This window comes from Eulemur rufifrons, chromosome 7, assembly GCF_041146395.1.
Source record: "Eulemur rufifrons isolate Redbay chromosome 7, OSU_ERuf_1, whole genome shotgun sequence".
NCBI lineage: Eukaryota > Metazoa > Chordata > Mammalia > Primates > Lemuridae > Eulemur > Eulemur rufifrons.
The window spans coordinates 251631139-251656157 of NC_090989.1; the positions used below are offsets into that span (position 1 = coordinate 251631139).

Consider the following 25019-nt stretch of genomic DNA (forward strand, 5'->3'; position numbering starts at 1 on the left):
AATTCTCCAGTTCTGCTTTAGCTCCAAGAATTGATGTCTGCTCTTAGCCCCGCCTCCCCAGAGCCACCATGGGAAATGCATGTGAAGGGACAGTACTTGAGAGAGGCAAGGCAGACAGCAGCCATGGCCCTCCAAGGCGAGCAGCCTCTGTGAGGTCGAGGGGCCAGGACCTGCAAGGAGGGATAAGCACCCCTAGGCCCAGGCCCATCAGAGACGATGACACTGCTCTTCCAGCCACCTGGGCTTGGGACAGGGCTGGGTCTCTCCTGGGGCAGGGAGAGAGATGCCCCAGTCCTCCCCTCCATCAGCCTCCGAGGCTCCAGCAGGCCCCCTCCCCTCCTTGTGCCCCCTCCTCCCCAGGCCCCACATAATTGCTTTCCCATGTTGCTAATGGAGGCCAGATTGCTGATGCCCAAGCCCTGGGTGGGCGGTGGGTGGGTCAGGGGTGACCAGGGCTCTCAAGGCAGGAAGACAGCACAGACCAGAGACCCCTCACTTCAGCCCACCCACCCCAAGGATGGAGAAGGGTAGAGGTTCTGACGTATCCCAGGAATACAATTTTCTTGGCAAGAGAGTTGGTAACCCCCTGCTCTCTCTACCTCTGCTGCACCTGGAGTGTACGTTCAGGCCCGAGCCGTAGCTCACAGGGACCAAACAGGAAGAACTGGGGGTTCGGGGTACAGAGCAGGTCCACAGCCCCTTCTCGGGACGTCCATCCTGGGAGCCTCGTCCTGGAATGAAGAGCCATGCTCCCCTACACCTGAGGCTACCCGCCTTGACACCAGGCCTTTGCTTTCCACGGTCTCCCGCCTAGAACTCCTCTCTCCTCTGGCCCGGAACAGGGCCAGCCACCCTCACTCTGGAGCCCCTCAGGAGGGCCCACCTCAGGGTCTGCGTCTTGTCCAGGCCTGACCTATCAATTGGTGCTCGGGGCACTGTGACTCCGCCTCCCAGGGCGCGATCCCAGGCGGGCCTGGGGAGACCTGTGAGGAGCGTCCATCCCTGAGCCTGGCGGAGGAGGGTTTGAATTGGGAGTGTGTGCGATGCCATCAGGGGACTGGTGGGTGAGTGGAGGTGTGGTGCCCAGCACCTGCTATGGGGAGTGTGTAGCAGGGTGGACACGTCAGTGTCCACAGTGTCCACAGCTTTGACTCCACCTCTCTCTTCTTGCTCCAGGCACCCAGAGCAAGGCCGAACCTGGCTCCTCAGGTTGGGGCTCTGACCTACCCTTTCACCCCCAGGTCAGAGGGTCTGCCTACTTGTCCCCAGCCCCAGGCTTTCTCGGCTAAGGAGCCTCAGTGAGGTGACTTCTATAAGGGGGCTAGACCTGAGCAGGCCAGGGGTAGCCAGGGGGCCCCTCCTCTGAGGAGAAGTCAGAGGGACCCTGGATCCCCAGTTTTGGGGACTGGAAGGGTGTGGGCAGGATGTGGAGCTGAACCAAAGGCTGGCCACCCTGCAGCACCAAAGCCCCACCCTCTCCAGCTCCACATCGAGTCCTGACTGTAACCTAACCCTGAAGGTAAGCATGTACTCTGTAATTCCAGTCCTGAAACACTGGTCCATCCCCGGTCACAAGCCAAGCAGCCTCCTCCAGGCAGCCTCCCTGCCTGCCCGGGCCCAGGACACTCTGTGCCCTGAGCCTTTGTGGCCTGGCTGAGCCCTAGGCCTGACCTTCTAGCACCCCTGGACTGTGTGTCCTAGATGGCAGAGGGCCGGGATCACACACACACACCAAGGGTGAAGCCTGGCCTCCTCGCCTTCTCCCATCTCTGGCCCTGTGGGTAGAGCTCAGGCCTGGGCACTCATGGAAGGCAGCTCTGGAGATGACCCTTGAAAGGCCTCTGCCCTGGCCAGGATTTCAGGACTCCGGGACTTACTGGATGCCCATGTGGAACCAACACCCCTAGGACCCCTCATTTCTCGTAACTTTGCCCTGGCTGCAATCCTGTGCTCCAGGGAAGCCCCGCTCCCCAAGGAGTAGAAAACACTGTTGTCACATATATCTGCCTGAAAGGTGAACTGTCCCCCATCCTCCCCGACCATAATTTCTTTCCTCCTCCAGGCCTGGAAGGGCAGGGCTCCTTGGAAGAGGGTACTTTCCAAAGTGGGTCTGTTCCAAGGACTCATGAAATGGTGACGTTTAATGAGAACCCCCCACCCCCGACCCTGTATATACATCTATAAAAAATTCAAATACAGCAAGTTACCATTGAGTCAGACTAGAAGGGACTGACAGGGCATTAAATACTGTGGGGTAGGAGCAGGGCCAGGGGAAGGCCGTACAAAACAGGGGCAGAAGTGGAGGGACTGAAAAGTGTGGGTGCTGGGGGGAGGGGGATGGCTGGGCCCCCCCAGCATCAGGAGCTTATAATCTGATGGTGGCAACAGAGACCCTGGGACAGACAAGAGGCTGGGGCAGGAGGAGAAACTGTGAATGTGAGAGGCTCCCCTCAGGCCCCCCAAGGGCTCCTGGGAGTCGCTGGCATTGGAGGGTCCAGCCCGAGGGTGCAGGGCGGGGGTCTTTGGTGGGTGGGTTAGCTGCATGGTCCTCCTCACCTGAAGGAGGAAGGAGGGCCGGCTTGGTGTGGCGGGGCTAGGGGACGGCAGGCCCGGGCCTGCCGGGGTCTCTACAAATTGTGTCTGAAGAGAATGCAAAAGGTCCTCCTGCCGTGTGCAAAATAGAAACCGGGCTCTGCAGGCTCAGCTCCGGCCTCCTGCTCCTCTGCAGGTGCTCTGCGTGTCCTCACGGATGCCGGGCTCTGGGGAGACAGGTGGGGCCCTGTGAGGGGCGAGGCTGGAACAGGGGTCCCCTCAGGCTCCCCTCTGCTACCCAGCCTCACTCGGCCTACCAGATCAGGAGGCTGCTGGCAGTGGCGGCAGCGGCAGCCAGGGCCAGAGTGACAGGGACACCGATCAAGAAGGGTGCCGAGGGTCCTCCGCCGCTGCCCAGCTCCCCAGGGTCACAGATCTTCGTGGTGGGCGGGGGTGCCAGTGAGCTGGTGGTGCTGGTCGTGGTCTCTGGGGAGCATGGGAGAAACTCAGGGCGGGGCCAGCACTCGGGGCCCACCCAGATCTGGGCGTTCACGAGGCCCAGTTCCTGCTTCCTGTGTCAGACAGCCCCGTCTCCTCTCCCAAATGTTCCCTCCTTCCCCATCAGGCAGACCCTGCTTCCCAAGGCTCATAGATGACCCTCCACCCAATGACCCCTGCCAAGGATATCCAGATGGCAAGGACCAGGCCCGGCAAGAGTTGGAGGTGTGGCAGCCACAGAGGGTGTGGAGATCCCTGGGAGCAGATCCCCCAGTCCTGGAAGGAGCAGGAGGAAGCAGGGTGCAGCCAGGCAACAGGGCAGGCCACTGAGAGCAAAGGATCCAGGGGTGGGGGACGGGCTCACCCGCAGCCTGGGCCTCGGTGGTGAGGTGTCGTGGTTCCTCGGTCCAGGGCGTGGCGTGGGCAGCCACACTCCAGTCACTCCACGTCCCAATCTCATTGTCCTTGGCTGCCACCTGGATGATGTACTCCTTCCCAGCGTAGGCATCTGTGATGGTGTGTGCTGTGCCATCTGATAGCTCTACCTGCAGCCAGACCATGGGATGGAGGGTAAGGACACCCCTGGGGGACAGGAGAGTGAGGCACCCCCACAAGGAAGTGAGAACACCTCTGGGGAAAGGAGAGTGAGGACACCCCTGGAGGAAATGAGGACTTCCCTGGGGGAAAGAGAGGACATTGAGAATGTTCCTGCAGGAGAGTAAAGACATCTTAGGGAGGAGGCCTCGAGGGAAGGCAGTTAGTTCTGAAGGAAAGTAATGAAATCTTTAAGGAGGCTAGAAACACCCCCAGGGGAAAATAAGGATGACTTTGCTTAGTATCTCTGCTGTCGCCCCAGTTTTCTCGCAAGCCCAAGCCTGACTGAGTCTTGACCTCAGTCCCAGGCTGGAGGTGATGAGAGTAATGGGATGAGGGTGGACGGTGGTGTACTGCCCTCCTCTCCCATCAAGAAGCAGCATGGAGGCCAGGTGTGGTGGCTCACACCTGTGATCCTAGCACTTTGGGAGGTTGAGGCAGGAGGATCACTTGAGGTTAGGAGTTTGAGACCAGCCTCAGCAACATAGCAAGACCCCATCTCTACAAGAAATAGAAAAATTAGCCGGGCATGGTGGTGCATGCCTGTAGTCCCAGCTACTCAGGAGGCTGAGGCAGGAGGATCACTTGAGCCCAGGAGTTTGAGGTTGCTGTGAACTATGATCATACCTGTCATGCCCAGGCAACAAAGTGACCCTGTCTCTGAAAAAAAACAAAGAAGCAGTTTAGAGAGCTAGGCTGCCTGAGCTAAAAGTTTGGCTATAAATCCTTGGCCGGGCGTGGTGGCTCACGCCTGTAATCCTAGCACTCTGGGAGGCTGAGGTGGGAGGATCGCTCGAGGTCAGGAGTTCGAGACCAGCCTGAGCAAGAGCGAGACCCCGTTTCTACTAAAAATAGAAAGAAATTAGCTGGACAACTAAAAATATATAGAAAATATTAGCCAGGCATGGTGGCACATGCTTGTAGTCCCAGCTACTCGGGAGGCTGAGGCAGGAGGATCACTTGAGCCCAGGAATTTGAGGTTGCTGTGAGCTAGGCTGATGCCACAGCACTCACTCTAAGCTGGTAAACAAAGTGAGACTCTGTCTCAAAAAAAAAAAAAAAAAAAAAAGGTTTGGCTACATCCCTTACTAGCTAGGTGACAAAGTTACCTAACTTCCACATGCCTTGCCATCCTCATCTGTAAAATGCTGTTAACAATAGTATCCATCTCTTAGGGTTATAATGAGCACTAGGGCATGTGGAAAGCGCCAAACACTTCAGCCAGCACTGTCATGATCATGGGTTCCGGCTCAGAGCCTGGGTTCCCAGAAGCCCAGTGCACCCACCAGCCAGGCTGGAAGGCCTCAGTAGGGTTTTCGCCCTGCCGGAGGCGGAAAGGGGTGGAGGATAGCCCCTGGGGTGGCAGGGGGCAGGACAGCTGCCCCATTTCCTCCTGGAGGCATTGCCACCCCACCCCCGCCCTGGCTGGCCCCATCCTGCTGGTCTCCCCCACCCTCCAGGCTGGCCTGCCTGTCCGGCGCCCCTCCCAGGCCCAGGCTGGGCTCTGGTTCATCTCAGCGGCACCCGCCGCCTCATTAAGCCGCCTCGTAAACAGGGGCAGCCGGCAAGGGCGGAGGAGGGGGCCGCTCTGGGCTACGTCTGGCTTCGGGGCTTTTTTGGTCCCTGTTCCAATCTTCCCCCCAGAAAACTGGGGTCTGGGCTACTTGACCTGACAGGCTGCAAGTACATGTGTGTGCGTGTGTATGTGTGTATTTGTGTGTGTGCAGTAGGTCCAAGCACAGCAGGAAGCCCTCCAGTTCCTGCTGAGTCCATGGCCCTGATGTGGGAGGCGCTGGTAAAGGTCAGGGTCATGGTGAGAGACATTTTGGGGCCAGACCCTGGGCTTAGTAAATCCTACCCCCAGCCCTGGAATATCAGTGAACCCAGATCCTCCTTTCCTGAAGCTGGGGCCCCAATTCCACCTCTGGCCCCCCAGTTCCCTTCTGCTCTGCAAAGATCCCCTCTGGCTGAGTAGCTCTAGCTCCTTCAGCTGCTTCTTCCTCCTGCAAGGATTTGGCCCGCAGACCTCCATGCCTTTCCTTCCCCAAAGGGAGAGAGCCATGGGGAACAGATCGAATTCCACCGCATTGGTGGGCTCATGTGGGCACCATACCTCTAGGAATGTGGCCCCGGAGCTCAATGCTCTCCTCGTGGCCACATCTCCTAGGCCTGGACCCTTCTTGCTAGGCTATCACTAATTCCTTAATCCACCCCCTTAAGAGAAGGGCTCCTCAATTGGCAGGAACTCCCTAGTTGCTGGCATCCACTGTGCCTGCGTCGGAGCCCTGATCCGGTCTGCTGCAGCGGATGTGAGACACATCCTCCAGGCCTCCCTGCTGAGTTAGGGCCAGCGCAGGAGCTGCAGGGAACCCATGCTGGGTCCCAGTACTTGCTTCCCCCTTGCCCACGCTGAGACGGCCCCTGCCAGACCTCCTGGTACCCATTCTTTTGCAATTCCTGACTCATATTTTCCTCCTGAAAATCCAAGCGATGTTCTTCTCTGCTCTCCCCTCCACATCCCACCCAGTCATACACCTGCCAAGATCAAGGATGGGGGAGAATAGACTCTGTTCAGAGCAAAACTTAAGTTGAAAGAGCCATAAATCTAGGCAACCCCAATGCCAATGAGACATGGAACACGGCTAGGATGTGCCACAGGCCATGCAAGTTTTTGCCGCAGAGCCCGCACACTTTGCTCTGCCCATGTCAGTTCTGCCCACGGTGCAGGCCAGTGCATGTCTTAGCATGTTAGTCACACGCATACATGGAGCACAGTTCCTGCTGGGAGCCACGTGTGTGTGTGCATGGTCCCGTGTGTGTGGTGGGCAGTGTGCCAGGTCCACTGCAAGGCGTGTGCGCCGCGACGCGCGGGGCTGCTGCCTGTAGCTCGTTAGCGGGGGAGGGGGGCTTGTGAAACTAGACCCTGGTTATTAGCAATGCATTAGGCGCGGGCAGCTGGCCAGGCAGGAGGGACTCCGGACTCTGTCAGGGAACATGTGAGCGTGTGAGCAGCCTTTGTGGGGGCCAGGCCCGCAACCTGGACAGGCACCCAGGGATCAAATTACGCACGTTAAAGGCCAGACGGGAGATGGGCATGAGGAGATGGAGCTGGAGCCTGGTGGATGCTGTGGGGGCACAAGTTGACCCCTGGGAGCCGGCCTGGGTTGCCCCATGGAGCACCCTCCCAGCCCCAGTCCTAGACCACAGACCTCATGGGCCACACAGAGTGCCCCCAACCCTCTGGGCCCAGGGCTAGCAATGTGAGGAAACCCCAAGTCTGCCCCAAACCATTGGCTGCTCCCCAGAGCTCTCTGTAGCTTGATCAACATCCAGACCACAGCCCGACCCCGTACTGACCCTTGTTCACTGCTTGGTTCCCAGCCCAGGCCACCTTCTAACCCATAACCTTAAGCTGATCCCGAAGCTAGGTCTGACTTTAGAGCCCTGATGCTAGTCGTGGCCTAAATTCACACCCTGGACCAAGCTTGACCCCTTTGAGCCCATCCGTGTGAGTCCTTGAGAACTGGGACTTTCCTGTCCCTTGGGTTCAGCACAGGTTGAGCCTGGGCCAGAGCGTGAAGAGGGAGATGCCTGGTCAGGGCCGAAAGCCAGAGGTAAGCAAAGGGAATGCTGCCCGCCCTGCCATCTCGCTTCCAACGTTTCTCTCCACTACCCTGGGGAGCCACAGACAGATTGTTCCCACTGCACTAATGGGGGCCGCTGGGAACCCCTAAGGACACCTCCCTCGGCTCCATCCATTCTCCCAGGCCCACCTGGTCCCTTCTCCTCCTGGAAAGCCTCTGACTGCCACCAGGTCTCACACTGGAGCTGCTTCCACCTGGGATATCAGTGCCTCTCACGCTGTGTGGTCCCGACTCAAGCACCTGGGGTCTGGGCAGGGCAGGGCAGGGCGGGGCACTCACATGCTGCCACTGGTCCAGGATGAGGGGTCGGTAGCGCAGAAAGAACTTGAGAGGAAAGGACTCAGGGTCAGGCCAGGTTGAGGGGGTCTGCCATGTCACCTCCAGCCGGCGAGGATTGCTGGGCACTGGCCGGGCTACCACATTTTCTGGAGGGTCAGGCTTCACTGTTCAGGAGACATAGCTTTATTACTGCACTAATCTCTGGGAACAACCCCAGCCACCATGTTGACCTTCTCATGTTGCCAACCATTGTCATCATCATCATCATGGTCACCATCCTCTTCTTTGTTGTCAATTCTGGCAACCACCATAGACAACCATCTCATTATTTCCACCTCTGACATCCCCATCATCACCAATGACTGGGGATTGCTATCAGCTCTTGCTATTGACACCCCAAATTTCATCTCATCATCCCAACCCTCTCCTCATGCTGACCAGCATCCCAGTAACTGAGCCTACTGATTAGGCTTACCACTGTCACCCCCTTTGTCATCTGGATCACCCCCTCCTGCTCCAGCATCACATAATCCCCCAAGGCTGGTTTTACACCTCAACTTTTCCAGTTCCAAACTAAGACCTGGGTCAAGGTTAAAAGACAGTGTTGCAGTCCACAGGTGTTGCAGATCTGGGCTGGGGGTAAGCTGGGGCTCTGATGGGAGCATCTAAGGGCCCAGCTCATGTAGGAATACTCTGGCAGGGGATCCAGCCATGGGGTGTTGGGAGGATGATAGGGGCAGGCAGAGGGTCTGGCTGGGATGGGGTGGTAGCAGGCAGAGAGCCTGCCTGGAGCAGGGCAGGGGCAGGCAGAGGGTCTGGCTGGGATGCGGGTCGGGGGAGGGCGGTATCTGTCCCAGTCCTGTCTCCTGTTCTGACACCTCATTCATCACAAGCCGTAAGGAAGCCATTAACGTTGAGGGGCTGGGGGGGTGGAGGCTGCAGCTGCACAAGGGTCTGGCCCAGCCTGCCCCACCTTCCCCCTGCTGCATGCTCTGGGAGCCAGAGAGGCGATGGGAAGAGCTGCTGGAGAGGTCTTTTGGCCCTGCAGGTAAAGGACATTCACTTACAGGTTCACAGGTGTGTATCTGTCACGCATGTATGTGCACATGTATATACATACCACATGTACCTGTGCATAGGCATGTACATCCCATGTATACAAGTGCATGCATTTGAACATCCCCACCAATGTTATGTACACCTCTGGCACTCATCCTCTTACATACTCCCATCGGAGTTTGCAGCAGGCACCCCACCCCCACCCCCACCACACGCACCAATGGTGAACTCGTCGAAGGTGATAGCTGTGGCATTGTGGCCCAAGGCATTGCTGACACTTATGGAGACCTTGTACTTGATGGTGGAGAACAGGTGCATGTACCGGATATGGCAGCGGTTCTTGAGGGCTGGGTCCTTCTCACAGACCATAATTTTGGAGCCGTGCCTGGGGAGGGGTGAAGCCCAGGTACCATTACCAAAATGAAGGGTCAGGTGGGGCAGAGGTTAGGGGAAGGTCAAGCCCAAGGCTGGTCTGGGATCTGGACTGAGGGCATGGTGGGGGTATGGGGGAGAGGTCAGAGGTCAGGACCGAAACCCAGTCGCAGGGCAGGCGCAGCTACTCACAGCACAGTCACATTGAAGGTGTTGGGAATGTAGGTGGGGGTGGGCAGATGCCAGCTGCAGTAGAAGCCCTTGGGGTAAGTGTTGGAGCGGCAGCTGAGCACGGGCTCCCGTGGCGGCACTAGGGGTGAAGACAGCAAGGTCAGGGCATTCTTGGAGCCCCCAGTCCCCTGTACTAGTGTGGGGACAGGTGGGCCCCAGAGCCCCAGCTCTCCCCCCTCAGCCTATCATTGATGCCAAAGGTGGGGGGGTGCTGTCAGCGAGGGTCTGAGGCTTCCCAGGCCACAGAGAGCCAGATGTTTAATTAAAGAAAAACAAGGGCTGTGCAGAGCAGAAGCCCCCCCCCCCACCTGCTCGATGGAGGCAGGGACTGTGGGGAGCAGGGGCTGCGGGCCTCAGCTCATCAATCACAGGATGGAGGTGATGTCTGGGGGAATGGGCCCAGCCCTATCCCTCCTGCCACACTGTGTCCCCTCCCAGAGGAAGACTGTGCAACAGAGACGAGGGGAGTCCTGAATGAGTCTTCTGGTTGCTGGGGTGATCCGGGTGCACTTCCTGGAGAAAGGACACCCTAGGCTTCCCCTCAGTAGAGACTGCGACGCACAAGGCCAGGTCTGGTGGCTGCACAGGAACAACAACGCTGGGCACTGTTCATGTGCGTACGTGTGTGTGTGTGTGTGTGTGTAGGTCTCCGTGTGCATGGGTATTCTATGTTACATGCACATCTGCATGTGACATGAAAAAGTCGCAGTGATGTGTAGGAGCATCTATGTGGATGTGTGTGAATCTGTGTGTGGCTCTCAGAGTGTATGTCCCTCTATGATTGTGTGTACAGTGCCTGTTGAAAGGAAGCTGCTGTTCCCTTTGTGTGTACCTCACTCCAGCCCCAGCCCCAGCTTCTCCATCACAGACCCTGTAGGGGTCACAGACCCTCCACAAGGTCAGCAGCTGCCTTCACTCTGGAGTGGAAAGGCCCAGAGTGATGGGGCCTAAGGTCACACAGCAAGGCAGAACTAGGACTAAACCCCAGGATGGGGTTACCCAGCTACATGACTACACACGCACACTTGGGAAGTCCTTTCTGCTGTCTAACCACACTCTTTTTGCTGCCGTGAGCACTCAGCCCAGCTGTTCCACCCTCAAGCATTGGGTAAGGCGTGAGGACAGGCGGCTCAGGTTCCTGGAAGGAGGCAGCTTCTGTGATCTGACCCAGGCAAAGAATGTCCGTCTGTGGCTCCAGGGACACTGACACCTCCCTCCTGTGCCTCCCCCAACCCCCGCCCCCTGCCTGACAGGTGGACAGGAAATGGGAGGGGGGGCAGCTCAATAAGCCAGGGACAGTGAAGGGGAGTGTGTCTATGCTTGTAGAGTGGCCATGGTGACACATGGGAAACTGTGGGCCTCCATCCACAGTGTGCACGTGACTGTGAGTGACTATGTGTGATTGCGTGTACATGTCCAGTGTGTCCAGTATGTGTGGAGCTGTGGAGGGGCTTGGGGCAGAACCCCCAGGACCCAGATATGGCTTTGCAGCAGAGATGAGGGGACAGAAAGGCATCAGGAGAGCTTCAGTATAGCAGGTGGAGTGGGCATTTGGTGACCGAGACAGCACCACTCCCCAGGCCTGCAGGAGAGAGCCAGAGCCCAGCTGAGACCCCACAGGGGGCAACCTGCATTCTACCCTCTGCTGCCTGCCACCCCTGGGAAGCCTTCCTGGCCCCATGTCCATCTTGTGCCTGTTCTATGTTCATCCTGTGTGCCTTTAGTGTCCCTTCCCTATCTGCCCACGGGTGTAGAGCTCTGCATGGGGGTGGGGTGGGGGGCGGCCAAGGACACAGGAAGTGCCTTCTGGGGGCCTGTTGGCCAGGCCAGAGTTGGCAGCCACCCCAGGAGAAAAGGACATTCCGAGGTCGGCCGAGAAGCCTCCACTCCCCCCTCCTGCCACCACCCCCCCTCACCCCCAGCTTCAAAGGAGAAGGGCGATGGAAGGAGGGGTTGGGGGGGAACGAAGCCTGCAGAGTCAGCTCCCTGCTGCCTGGGACTCTTTGGAGGGCAGAGCGGGCCATGGCACCGGACTCCCAGGCCCCCTCCCCGGGCCAGCCTCCCCACTGGCCAGGCTCCTCCATTGCCCTGTCACCCCCCCAGACCAGCCTCCCCTTCCAACCAGTTCCTCTCCCTGACGGGGCAGGTCATGGGGGGTGGAGGTGGGGGCCGGGTGGGGGCTTTGTCTGTCATCTGGCTACTCCTGCCTGGCCCTGGGCCCTGAGCAGGAAAGGGCTTGGGTTTCCTGACAGGGACCAGGTTTCTCAGAGGGAAAAGGAGGAAAGAAAAACAAAGAAAAGGAAGAAAAGGAGTGACTTGCTGCAGCTGGAGCCCAGCTGAGGGGCTGGGTGGGCGGAGGTGGGGGTGCTGTGAGACTGTGGGACAGTGTGGGATCAGGATGCCTGTTGTATGTTGTGAGTTGGGGGAAAAGCTGTTTTTAAGAAACTGTGATTGTGAGACTGTGTGTGTGACTGAGAGGCTTCGTGTGTGTGACTGTGGGACTCTGGGCAGTTGTGTAACTATATGATTGGAGGCTGTGTGGGACTGGATGATGACGGTTTGCGTGTGACTCAGGGTGAGGCTGTTCAATTTCGAGATTGTCTCTGTGTGAGGCTGTGTGGCCGAGGTGCTGTGCGAGAGTGTGTAAGTGTGCCATCGTGTCGGAACACAGTGACTGCTGGACTACATATGTGAGACACTGTGTACGTGGTGGAGCTTCCACCTGAGTGTATTTTTCAAAGGGTGGGTGTGGGAAAGTGCCAGAATCCCCGGCTTGTTCACACGTTTGAAACGAACACGGTATGAGAGCATGTTAAAGGGCGCATGTGAGCAAAGGCTCCTACGCGCACGTATCACAGCACCAGACTCTGGGCATACAGGCGTGCTCCGAGATGCTCAGACATGGAGTTGCCCCTGGTGGGGGCTCCTGAGACACCCAAGTGACTGTGTCAGCCTGTGGCAGGATGTCCCCGGGTCCCACACGGGGCAGTGTGTGCGTGTGCATGCGTGCATGTGCCCCCGCTGGCCCAGGGTTTGTTTGTTTTCTTCCTAATTGGCTTGTTTTTCCATGTCCAGCCCACCAAAACCGCATGTTTTTCCTCTCATCTCGCCAGCCCGCCTGGGCTGGAGCCCCCGGCACGCACGAGGCCTGCCCGCCGGCCCAGAGAGAAGGAGGGGCAGGCTGCCCACACCCTGGGCCAGGCCAGATCGGGCTGGGTGGGGTGGGGCGGGGTGACCCTTCTGCTCCAGCCCTGCCCACACCCCACCCACGCGCCTCCTCCCGCCTGGCATTCAAGGCCCATGGCCTGGCTCGATCTTATCTCGTGGCATCCCCTTGAGGCGCCCTGACTGCTGGACTCCCAAATGCCCCTCCTGCCTCCCACTCGTGATTTCTCCCCAGACTTCTTCTTCAACCATAGCCGTCTCTCCACTCCTTCCTTCCCAGCCAGAAAGGGCCGAAGGAACTGTCCACTTAGAAATATTTTAATCTCTGGTTTGTTTTAGCTTAAAATCAGAATGATAATGAATCAGCAGTGTCTTGTAAACAAAAGGATGAAACTAAAAGGAACACCATGATCCTGTTTCATAACGTGGGGGGTCCTTTCACCACCCTAGGTAGGAGAGTCCTGAGCGCTCTGTGAGTGTCCACCTGAGAGCCGGAAGGTGGATCAGGAGAGAGCAGTTGAGGGACCAGCCTGGGTAAGGAGACTTCCCACAGAATATTGTTATGATCAGGTTCCCTTGGAAATAAAGACGTGAAAATTGCACACATTTAAGATAAATATTAAATAATTTTTGGTTTAAATGACCCACAAATCAGGGGTAACTTTATCCTGTTCTCTGAGAGCAGGCAAGAAGGATAATTTGGTATTGAGTGTTGCCAAACCCAGTCTCCTGTTACTAATAAAAAGTGACTGAGATGATCATGATTAATATCCCCTGTTCCTCTGACCAGGTCTTTAGGAGGAAATAAGGCAATGAGAGATAAGTACCTGTTACTAATGCCACAGCCAATTCATGGCCAGTCCTCCTCTGACAGGCGAGGCCTGGGGTGCAGTGAGCACTATATATAAAAGGTCTGGGTCTGGTCACAACAGGGCAGCTGTGGGCATGTCCTGTGGGCACAGACTATGGACATTACTTCAAGACCCAATTCCTCTCCAATGGACCTCTTGAAGAAGATCAAGTCGTCAGGAATGGGGGCCCAGGGTCACCAAGGCCCATTGCTGCCAGCCTTATCTATCCTGAGGACTTTTGGGATGCAAACTGAGAAGACAGGGGTGTGGGTGCCAAGCTGGGCTCATCTTTCTTCCATGGCACTCAGTAAATGGCCTTTTTCCTTGTGTAAGGGCCTGGGCTAGGCTCCACTTCTGATGGACCCCATAGTGGGCCAGGGAGGATTTAGTTAGGCTGGTCCTGCATTTCTCAAGCTGGCCAATAGGGGTCACTCCACCCTTGGTTTGCAATTAAAATGCTTGGTTTTGAATGACATCTCTCCAGTTTAAACATGTGAAAAAAAAAAAGGCTTTCCCATGGGGAAAGGTACATCCCCACCAAAAAGTATTTTCACGCTTTCAGCCCCACTGGTGGGTCAGCATTTTTGTGGAGGACCCTGAGAACACATTTTCACACGGTTATCTGCCCAATCTCCTGACAACTGGGCAAGGGCCTGCTCCCAGATCCCTTAAGCATCTCCTAGGTAGCTTCCAGGGAATAAAGAAACTATCTTTGGGCAGTGGGGTGTATCACACGCAATTGGAATAGGGCCAAAAGAGCTAGAATCTCTGGCTCAGGGAAAAGAAAGGGAACTATGTTCAGAGTATTCACTCTGATGGTGGATGCCTCTGGCTGAGATCCACATGTCTGCCCACCTGACCCTCAGCAACACTGATGATGTTATCATTCCCACTTCAAATCCCTCTTCCAAATCACACTCACCTGGTCTTTCCTCTATATTCCTCCTGGCTCCTTCCTATGTCTTTTTGTGGCTCATTTTGTCTCCATCAACCCCTTTCATGCTGATGGTCTTCAGGGCTCAGTTCTCAGTCTTCTTCTCTCCTCACTCCACAATCCCTCCCTTGGCCATCTCATTCCCTCCATGGCCTTAATGCTGAAGACCCCCAAAATTTCCATCTCCAGCACAGGCCTCTCTCTGAGTCCCAGACCCTCAGATCCGCTGGCTACCAGCCCTCAACTCCCGGTTGTCCCCCCAGGATCCCAACCCAACATGTCTGCAGCAGATGTCCGAGGAGTTGCAGTTCCCTACCCCATACCACTTCTCACTGCCAACATCTGCAGTTATTTGCCTAAGAGCTTTCTCTGGCCACCAAGGCCTGCTTTGCCTGCTGGGGCATCAAGCCAAAAGTGCTGGGGAATTAAAGTACCTCCACCCTCACCCCAAAAGAATCGCTCAACCAATGATGGGCAGGAGTTAGTGTTTATACCTCCCAGCTCCCTCACCCCGCAGGCAGGTTAACTGAGGTGCACGTTGTGCACCTGCACCCAGAGTTCCCTCAGTGACTCCAGTCGCCAAGAGGTGATATCTGGATAACTCACTCTATACTGGCTACCTTAACTTGCTTTTCTGTGCCACTTTTCCAGTCCCTTATTGTGTTTCTATCACCTGCCAAATAAACTACTTACATACAAATTCTCATTTTGGGATCCAATTCTAGGGAAACCCAAACTGAGACACTGTCCAAACAGAACACTGTCTTTTCCTTTCATTTTCTCCCTGTTACAGCGACTGATACCTCCAGCTGTCCTTACTCCTCCCACTCTCTACCCTCCTGGCCTTCCCACCTCCAATCCATCACCAATTCCTGGAGGTCCAGCCACCCCTTCTCAAAATTCCCCAACTCCATGGCCTGGTCCCAGGACCTCATCATCTCTCCTGATCCTGTAACAGCCTCCTTCCTACCCTGGCTTTGGCCATTCAACCTGCCTCTCTTTACTGCAGTGACAGTGATCTTTGAAGAACATGACCCAGACTGTGTCACTCCCCAGCTTCCAGGATCATGATCTGCCCCCATTCCCTCCCTCAGCAACCCCCCGCCCCCCAGCATATATACCAGCCCAAGTGGCCATTTTATACCCTCCCAGCCTCTGAGGCCTATGGGCACACTCAGCTCTCTGTCAGAAATGGTATTTCGATGTATCTTCCAAATCCTCCAAGTCTCCATGTGCCTCCTATTCCAGGAAGCCTCCCTCCTTCCCTGAGGCCTCCCAGGGCCCACATCTGTACCTGTATGACCCCCAACCCCATTTCCCTCCCTAAGGCCCTCTGGCCAGCCCTGTGGGCGCAGACATAGTGAGGCCATTGCAGGTCAGAGCTATGGCCTTAGGGCACCTCCCGACTCAGGCCCCAAAGGGGCCTGCCTTGCCGGCTCTCCTCTGCCCATTTTGTCACAGGGGACAGAAGTTTAGCATCTCAAAGACCTCCACAGGGGTGGGACACATGGGCACAATGTCCAGGGTCTGGGCTCAGAGGTCAGAAGAGCAGCTAGGATAGAATCAGAGGGAAGGGTGAGGCTGCAGCCTGTCCCTCTCCCTGCCCCCCAACAGGAAGGGGACTTGATCTGGGCTAGGGGTCTGGGCCTCAAGGAAGGTGGGAGGTCGGACAAGGGGTCAGGGCAATACTTACAGCCCACATGTAGCAGGATTTGGTGGCGCAGGTGCCAGGAGTCACGGTGGAAGCAGGCGTAGAGGCCACTGTGGCCCAGTTCCAGGCCCCGGAGCATGAGCTGAGAGCCGTTGAGCAGGTTAGGGGCCAAGTCTGTCCCATTTACCCGCCATGTCACGGCTGCATCCCAGTTTGCTGTGCCACATGGCAGTGTCACATCTGAGCCCAGGCGCTCATACTGCACATGGGGTGCCTCTGTAGGGGGCGAGGAGGGCACAGGGCGAGAGTTACAGGTCACTGCCCTGCCCAGCAGCCCCAGGTGCATGTGTGTGAATGAGGGCCTATGAGGATGCGCGGGTGAGGGTGAGGAGCTCATGCCTGCCTGTCTGAGTGTCATGGGGAGATGGGAGTGTGCAGAGCTCCTCTGTGGCTGTGCAAGTGTGCAGGGATGTGAGTGTCTCCAAATTTGTGTGCGTGTGCACGTATAGGGGCTGTGTGTGTGTGTGTGTGTGACACACGGCGGGGGGCGGGAGAGTTTGTGCAGTGCCAGGAGGGGTCAATTCTCAGTGAAAACTGGTTCTCCTCCAGTCCCTGGGTTCTTTAAACTGTTTTCCTGACCCCCACGTCCCTAACCTCTTGCCACCCACAGGCCTGGCCCCAGGCGCTGCCATCCATTACCCAGGCAAGCTGGCGCTGAGGGCCCCACTCCTTCCTCTGTCTCTCCCCATCTATTTCTCTCTCCCATCTCTCTGCCTGCCTCTCTCCCTCTCCCTGATTCTGTTCACCCCCAGAACCCCTCTCCCAGCCATCGGGGCTTGGGCAGCAGCAGGAGAAGGGAGAACGGGCAGGAGTGAACCCTAGGGAACCCCTGGCAGCTGTCAGCTTCGGGAGGCAGGAACTGCTTAGTGCCTGCTGGGGGAGTGGGGGCGGGCAGTGCTTCTGGGACTGAGCGAGCACTCTGATCATTCCTCTCCTGCCCCATGAGGGGCCTGTCAGAGCCAAAAGCAAACCCCAGCCTGGCCTCAGCAACCCAGGCATGATGGACCGAGCCCAGGAGACTGGAGATGGAAGGGTGGAAGGGAGCACCTGCCGGGAGGCAGCGCAAGGTGGGGGGGCAAGTGGGACAGAGAAGGTCAGAGAGGCAAGTTAGCAGACAGCAGCAGAGAAGCAGGCACACAGAGCCAGGGAGATGGGACTCTTAGGACACCCCCCTCTCATCCTGCTTCCCTGGTCCTGGTCAGGTCTGTGGAGTGAGGGTGGGAGGGTGGCGGGAAGGGGGAGGGGGCAGCAATTGGGGGGGCTGCGGGATCCCTCGTTAACACTCCCTTACATCTTCCCTCCAGAGAGCCACCCCGCTGAGTTGGGGGATTTTCAGAGGCAATTCCTGTTAACGAGCCAATTAAGTTGGGCCAGTGGCCTCTTAATTAGACTTGTTAACACCACTAAGACTGCAGGGGGGTAGGGGTCCCCCTTGGGCCCACCAGGTTTCCCCTCCCCCGCTGCAGCCCCTCCCCAGCACTGCTTTTCTCTGTGCTGGAACATCTATCTGTCCCGCTCTGCTGCCCCTGTCGTCTTCCCAGTGCCAGGGTCCCTCTGTGTCTCCCGGTCTCTCTCCCTCGCTGCCTTTGTCCTGCCCCTCTCTGAGCCTCTCTGTCCCTGTCAGAGAAGGAAGCAGGAAACCCAGCCAGCCCTGACCACTTGTCTGCGGGGCCTGGGACCAGCCGAACAGAGGATGAACAGGCGGAAGGGCGGTGGCTGGGGGCCTTGGAGGCCACAGCTGTGAGGCTGGACCAGAGACTGAATGGGGCCTTCCCCTGACCAGAGGCCCAGTGTCCAAGCCTCAGGCCATCGAGCCCCCCCTCAACCACCAGCTCCAGCCTCTGAGCCCCTCTCCAGCCTTCCTTCCAAAAACCTGGAGCTTCCAGGAAACATGCCAAGCCCCTCTCTCTGCACCCCCCCAGTAGAGACTTTGCATCCAGCTGCCTGAGGAGGAGGCTGAAAACTGACCGTTGGGGAGTGGGCGTGGCCATCATGGTCCCAGCGGCCACACATCAACACTGACCAACAGCGGCTCAACATTAACATGGACCCAGCATGGCCCTTTAATACTGGGGAACAGGGATAGCCGCAAGATGAGGACACAGCGACCCAATAATAACAGATACAATGACAACGGGGTAACACTTCCCTACCACACCTTGTCTGCCTCACAAGAAAAATGGAAACACAATCTCACAACAATGACAAACTAAGGATGTAAGGGCAGGGCAGGGCAGGAATGAAAAATGACAACACAATGACAGAAGACAACTACAGGCCACAATGCAGAGGCGGAGGGGGCAAAATGACATGACAATCACACAGTGTCACAACTGTTACAGTAACACAACAATAGCAATACACACAGCCATGCAACAGCTCCAAAGATGGCAGTGATTTAATCCTTTGTCTCTGGACAGCTCTCCTCCCGCCCTGTGGGTGCCCCTACTGATGTGCTGTCCATTTCAGAAATTAAATCAAGCAGCAGGGGGAGGATGGGGTTCTTGGCCCTGACGCGGTGACAAATGCTCCAAAGGAATCAGCTGTGAAAAGGTTGTTAGAAGCCAGGATGAGAGACAGAGACAGGATGAGGTCATGGACGTGGAGAACACAGGGGGACAGGGCTGACGGCTCCCTCACACCTGCACACACGGGCTCACTTGGGGATCACATGCCGGAAATAGTCCCTCTGGGCATCCTAAGCAACTTCACATTGCCACACACACAGGAACCAGGACAGTCACCCACAAAGAAGGAGGGCACACAGGACAGCTGTCCACAAAGTCACAGTCACACATGGATTCACAGAGGGACACTGTCCCACTTCAAGGATGGTAACACCTGATACAAGATCACAGGCATGGACAAGAAGGGCATCAGCACCCAGGGGCAGAGCTATACCGGGGGACACGGTCTCACACACAGGGAGACAGCTTAATAGGGACACAAACTCATAAAGATAAACAGAGAGATACTATTATAAAAGGGGTACAGTCTCAAACACAAGGTTAAGCCCCCAAAAGGGCACAGTCACATATAGACAATGTCACACATGAGGCACAGCCCACAAGGGTACAGCGTACAGAAAAATGCATTCAAACAGGGACACGCTCTCGCCCACATAAGAGCACAGTCTCACACACAAGGACACAGTCTCATATACTCTCAGAGATGCAGCCTTATGCCCAGGGCCTTGGTCACACAAGGTAAAGACCTCTGCAGGCGATGGTAGAGTCCACTGGCAGGCCCTAGGCAGGTCCAGTCAGCAGCCCTGGAGCCGGCTGGGCTCTCTCTGGGTCTCAGTGCTGGTCTGATACAGACGAGGCCACAGAAGCCTCGACCCACTATCCTCCTCCAACTCACAGCCTTGAGGGTGGCAGAGCTGGGCCATCAGGGCCTGTTCCGGGCCTGGTCCTTGGAGATGCCCCACTCTCTCTGCCTTTGCCTAACCCAGCTGAGGGGGGTGGGGACAGGGCCCATCCAAGCGAGGAGCTTAGGGAGCCTCATTCGAGGCAGGTTTCGAGTGCAGACCTTGTACTAATGTGGCCGTTCAGGTGCTGCCTCAGATGCAGTAGAGGAGCCGGTGGTCAAGTCAAGAGGGCACCTGTTTCCCCAGCAGGGGTACAGCCCCTTGTCCTGTGGGCTGTGGGAAGGACTTGGCCCTCACTGGACAAGCAGGTAGAGGGAGGGCAGGGAGGCCGCCCATGGCCCAGCTCTGAGCAATCCCTCCCTCCTCTGGCCTTTCCAGCTGACTGACCTGTCCCCCTCCTTAGTGCACCAGCCCTCTCCTGCTTGCCACCCTGCCTGTCCCTTTATCTTGTTCTCTGTCCACTGTCTCTGTCCTCATGTTCCCTATAGGATAAAGCTGAGGGTGGAAGGTGGCCAGCAGCCTTGCCCACTGTCTGCTTTCAGTACCTCCAGTTGCACCCCGCCAAATCTCTAGAAGGAGATCCCCTTTCACCCAGATACTGCAGAGGTCCTGCCCTAGCCTCCTCCACCCAGCTTCCATCCCACTGCCCATACCCTATACCCACCCTGGTAGAAAGAGGGACAGATCATGTCAAGACAGAGACACCATCAGCATGTGACTGTGGAGGACCCTACCTATGAGACATCAGTGAGTCACTGTGCATATCAATGTCATGTGACATGTCCCTCCGGGTGTTCATGTGTGACAATGCCAGTATGTGACTCTTGGGTGGTGTCAGTATGCAACTGTGCCAAAGAGGGTTCATGTTCAGCTCTGAGAGGGGGTCAGCAGGCAGCTCCCCCAAGCACTCACCCTGTGGACTGTGTCTCTGGGCGTAGACAACTGCAGCAGCAGCAGCAAGCAGAGCACAGCAGGCCCACGGGACAGGAGCAGCCATCTGTTGGGAGAAACGGGTGGGGGAGGGGCAGCATGAGCCCAGACAGGAACAACCCCGGGAGCCCCCTGTTCTAGGGCAAGACTGGGAAATCCCAGCCCTAGGGCCAGGGCACCTTGACCCCAAATGCCCTTCTTAATGGGGCTCAGGATCCTCTTTCAAGCAATAGAAAGCAACATTATTGGCATCTCTAGGCAAAGGTTTGCTAAGATGGTAGAAGGCAACCTACAGTGGTTTGGTGTTCGATAAGACTGCTGGCTGCAGAATGCAGTCAACCACGGATAAATTATAGAACATTGGTAATGCCAGGGCCATTTTTCTAAAAAAAAAAATAATAATAACTTTACTGGTGAGGTTGGCTAATTAGCTATAAACATCGCAAACTGAAAGGGTGATGTTTTAACTTAATTGGAGGTCCGTACTTCTCCGAATTGCCTTGAATGGGAGGCCCCCTGCCGTGCTCCTGGGGAGAGCGCCTGAAACCTGGATGCTCAGGAGCCCCTTGGATCTGTCCTCTATCCCAATCCCCCCACACACCGTGAGCCTTGCTGCTGGGCTCTGGGAAACTCGGAACAGCAGAGTACCAGGGCAGTGGTACACTGCCCAGGTCAGATGTGGCTTTTGCTTAATGATCAAGAGAAAATGAGGGGTTTGCATATGTCAGTCCTTGTCATGGACCCCAGCCCATCTTCCATCCCAGCCATGTGCCCCCAGGAGCCTGGGCCCTCCAGCCCAGATGTGCACCAGTGTCTACATGCATCCATGCAAGTACACAGAGCACACGCAGGACATGTTCCCAGAAGCCATGCCCCGCATGCCCTGCTTCCTGGGATGGGTCCAACTGTTCCCACCACCCCTTCCAAGCACACGTTCACACCTAAGGACAGGGAAATAACTGTTTCCTGCAGAACAGGCCCCAAGTGTGACAACACCCCCCCACCCCCAGTCTGAACAAGGGAACAGGGAGAGGGACTGTCAACCACACAGAAGCAGAGCTCCAGAGAGAGACACCGAGGGACAATGCTGACACTCAACCAGGGCTACTGTCAGAGCTACAGGCGGCCACACAGCAGACACAGACCGGAGACACTGCCCAGAGTAACCCAACAGAACCCCAGAGAAAAAGCTCCACACACAGTGGGAGACAGACTAGAGGCTGTTAGAGGGACCACCAGACAAACTGGAGAAACAGGTAGATATAGCCGGATAATCAGCCAGAGAAACGGTCAGAGAACAACTGACACAACGGCCCCGCCAGAAACACTGTGAAAGACTCAGCCAGACCCAGGCAGACATGTTGCCAGAGGAAAAGCCAGGCGCACAGGCAGAGGACCCGTCAGCGCCACAGCAAAGAGCTAGAGACACTGTCAGAAACGGTGCCAGAGACACTGTCTGACACACAAGCAGAGAAATACCAGAGAAACTGATAGACACAAACAGGCAAACACTCAGCAAAACAGCTAGAGAAAAAGCGCCAGAGCTATAGCCAGATGCTCAGTCAGGAAGTGTCCACACCACTGCAAACACTGCCAGAGACAGCCGGAGACACCGTTAGAAATACTGCCAGAGAAACAGCCAGACACACAGCCAGAGAAACTGACAGCGACCTCCTGCCAGATACACCCAGAGAATGTGCCAGAGACACTGCTAGAGGCGGGGCAGTCACAGCTACAGCAGAGGGGTGACAAGTGTGGGTATCGGCCTGTGGCATTTGGTGGGGGCGTTGAGAGAATCAGACTTCCTGGGGCTCCTTTATGGGAGGGGGTCCTGCCTGCCCTTTGCTACACTCGACCCTCCCCAGGAAAGTCCCCTCATCTGAACCTGCTTTTCCTCCCAGCCACAGCCACTCTGATTGTGCCTCCCTGGCACAGCTAATCTCTCCATGCCCCATGTGGTCTTGGCTACCCTTCCCACATCAACGACTCCTAGGACCTTAGCTACCACTTGGCCTGGCTCCTTCTGACCCGCAGCCACCGCCCCATTTTGAGCTACTCCTCAGGTCTGAGAGGTTAAGACAGTGGCCAAAGTCACCCAGCCAGCAAGTGGTGGGGCCAGGAAATGAACCCAGAACTGTCTGAATTTAGAGCTGTGCAGGAGAAAGAAAGAGAGACAGAGGCTGGAGGCCTACCTGGTTCCCCACCTCAACCCTTGCCAGCGGCCCTCAGACCCTCCCCCACTGTCTCTGCCATCTGTCCATGCCTTTCTCCTCACAGCCAGGAAGATCCTCCGCCGTGGTGCCAGGTCCACTGCCCACTGCATGGGAGCAGGAACCAGGCAGGGCAGGCAAAGAGCAGGCCGAGTGGAGGGTTAGATTAGAGGATGGGAGTGTCCTGGGGAGAAGAGGAACGGGGTGGCTTCTGCCCCCAGCTCCTTCGTGGTCCACGCAAGCACACCCCGTCCCCCCACACGTGTGTGGATGCACACACACGCGTGCGCGCACACACACTCGGGCCCCCACAGGGGGAGGGGTGGCTTCTTCATCAAAGTCGCCTCCATCAGCCCGATGAGTTACTGTAAGGGCTGGGCCCTGGGCCAACGGGGCTGCAGCCACGAGAGACGGGCGCTGCTGAGAGCGAGTGCTGCAGAGAGTGGGGGTGGGGTGCCAAGACAGACACTGCAGGGTTGGGGGCACCCAGAAAAGGGACAGACCCAGGGAGGGGAAACAAGAGGCATGGAGAGAGGGACAGCCCTAAGTGGAGATCCAGAGGGACAAGGAGAGATGGAGATGGGGAGAAACGGAAGAGACGCAGGGAGAAAGATGGGGCACATGGGAGATGGGCGGAGACTCAAGGGCAGCAGGAGAGACAGCTCCAGAGAGAATAACAGAGACCCTGGCAGGTCTCTGTGGGTCTCTGTGGCCATCCTAGAGTATCTCTGTGACCTGCCAGCTCTCCTAGCATGAAGGAGGACGGGATGGTGGTGTGCAGTGTGAGGCAAGAGCAGGGCCTTCCTGGGGGCTGGGGGATTCTCACTGGGGATCTAGGGGCAAACTAAAACTCCATTCTTGCCCCTGCCCCTGCCCCTGCCCCTGCCCCTGCAGATCCAGAAAGCCCCAAGCCAGTTTCATTTCCCCTTTTCCTCAGAGTCTCAGCTGGGCCCACTCCCCAGGTGGGGAGGCTGAGGCCAGAGGCATCCAGGACACACCTCCACCCTGCCCTGGCTCGCCCCAGGGCAAAGAGCATCTTTCCCAGGAATTTTCCAAGCCTACACCCCATAGCTCTGGAATAGATCTGGAGGAAAAATCCCAAAGAGCCTCAGATGAGGGCTCTGCACACTGGCCCGGGCTCCCTGCAGGCCCCTGGAAGAGGTCAGTCTCAGCATGAGGAGCAGAGTGTTCCCCATTAGCAAGAAAGGAGCCAGTGCCCAGCAGCCCCTGAACCCCTTGTCAGCACAAGGGTCCCAGCACGTCTCTATGACAACCCAGTATCATGGTTACACACACACACAGGTGACACAAATTCTGGGCCCCAACTTATTGCCACTGTCCCACTGTGACAAAAAGACATCATTGCACAGGGATGACAATACCCAGCGAAAATGACACAGTTGCACTGTTGACAATGACATACAGGGATGTTGACAGTCACCACAATGACAAGGATGCAGTGAGTGATAGTCACATACAATGACACAAACAGGGCAATGACACCTGTTGACACTGACACAGTCACAGTGACAGTAACCTCAGAGTCAAAGATGCAATGAGACTGACAGTCACACAGAGAAACACTCAGAGTGACATCAACACAGTGACACAGGGGTGTTGATAGACTCAGTAACAGTCACACAGAATGACACCAGTCCACAGTAATACTGGCACCCTTGGAGGCTGACAGTCACCATCAGTAACACTGACAGACACAGTGACAGGCTCCAGGTCAGGAACCTCACTTACCCAGTATCGGAGTCTGGCTTAGGATCCAGGACCCAAGACCCCTCTTGCCAGCCCCAGTAATGTCACAGTTGCTGTGCCCTTACCCTCGACCCCTACCCAGCTGAGGGAAGAACCTGGGAGACGAGGTGTGAGTTGTGGAAGGCCCTATACATGCCTGCAGAATCAGAGACAGCAGTCTGGGTTGCACAAGGCCACCCTGGGAATCCTTGCCACAGTCAGGTGGGAGGTGGGGGGCTGAGCACCACTGACAGAGTCTCAGCTGTAATTGTGAGTGCTGGTCTGCAATAGTGTGTTCTGAACTTCAGGGTGTAGGTCGGCGTGGGTATGCTGAGGGTCAGGTAGGCTTAGTCTGGCTTGGACAACGAATGAGCAGGGAGGCCTCAAAGCAAGTGACCTCAAAGCAAGGTTACCATTCCATCTCCAAGCGGGGGAACTGAGATCCAAAGCAGGTCACTGGCTGGACTCCCCTCTCCCCATTGCCAGGGATGGGGGTGCAGTCAGGAACACTCATCTGATGGAGGGCATCTGGCCTGGTGCAGGGCCAAGGTGACTCCCCACCAGCTTCCTATAGCCCCCCTAACCCCCATAACCCCAGACTCCAGAATCCCACAGTGTGAGGGAAAAAGGCACCCTTTGTCCTGGAGACACATCTCCTTCACCTTTCCCCACAGCAGCCCTAGAGAGTCCACCTCCAGAAATGAGGCAAGAACACAGGACACACCATGGGCTAACTGATTCAAATGCCAGGGAACTCTAGAAGCCTCAGATCTGCAGAGGAATTAGGCTGACGCAAGGAAGAGAGACACATATACTTGGAGATTGGAAAGGAAACGAGAGACAGAGCAGGGACAGAGACAGGGACAAGGACATGGTGGGCAGGGAAGAACAGC

The 25019-nt window shown here is 56.7% G+C and overlaps 1 protein-coding gene across 4 annotated transcripts in view; it reads right to left on the minus strand.

Annotated features, from left to right (window-relative positions):
- Window positions 1–2123: 2123 nt before the first annotated feature.
- CNTFR (ciliary neurotrophic factor receptor) overlaps window positions 2124–25019 on the minus strand; it is a 38664-nt gene continuing 15768 nt past the window's right edge. For 3 of the 4 annotated variants that reach the window (XM_069474370.1, XM_069474371.1, XM_069474369.1), the window contains 8 exons: window positions 20153–20237; window positions 15853–16086; window positions 9171–9288; window positions 8825–8991; window positions 7548–7711; window positions 3395–3575; window positions 2850–3018; window positions 2124–2759 (listed from right to left, as the gene is read on the minus strand). In XM_069474370.1, the coding sequence (XP_069330471.1) occupies window position 2759; window positions 2850–3018; window positions 3395–3575; window positions 7548–7711; window positions 8825–8991; window positions 9171–9288; window positions 15853–16086; window positions 20153–20237 (1119 nt within the window). In that variant the 3' untranslated portion in view covers window positions 2124–2758. Of the gene's footprint in view, window positions 2760–2845; window positions 3019–3394; window positions 3576–7547; window positions 7712–8824; window positions 8992–9170; window positions 9289–15852; window positions 16087–20152; window positions 20238–25019 lie in introns of those variants that run through there. The other variant, XM_069474368.1, reaches the window with a different exon arrangement.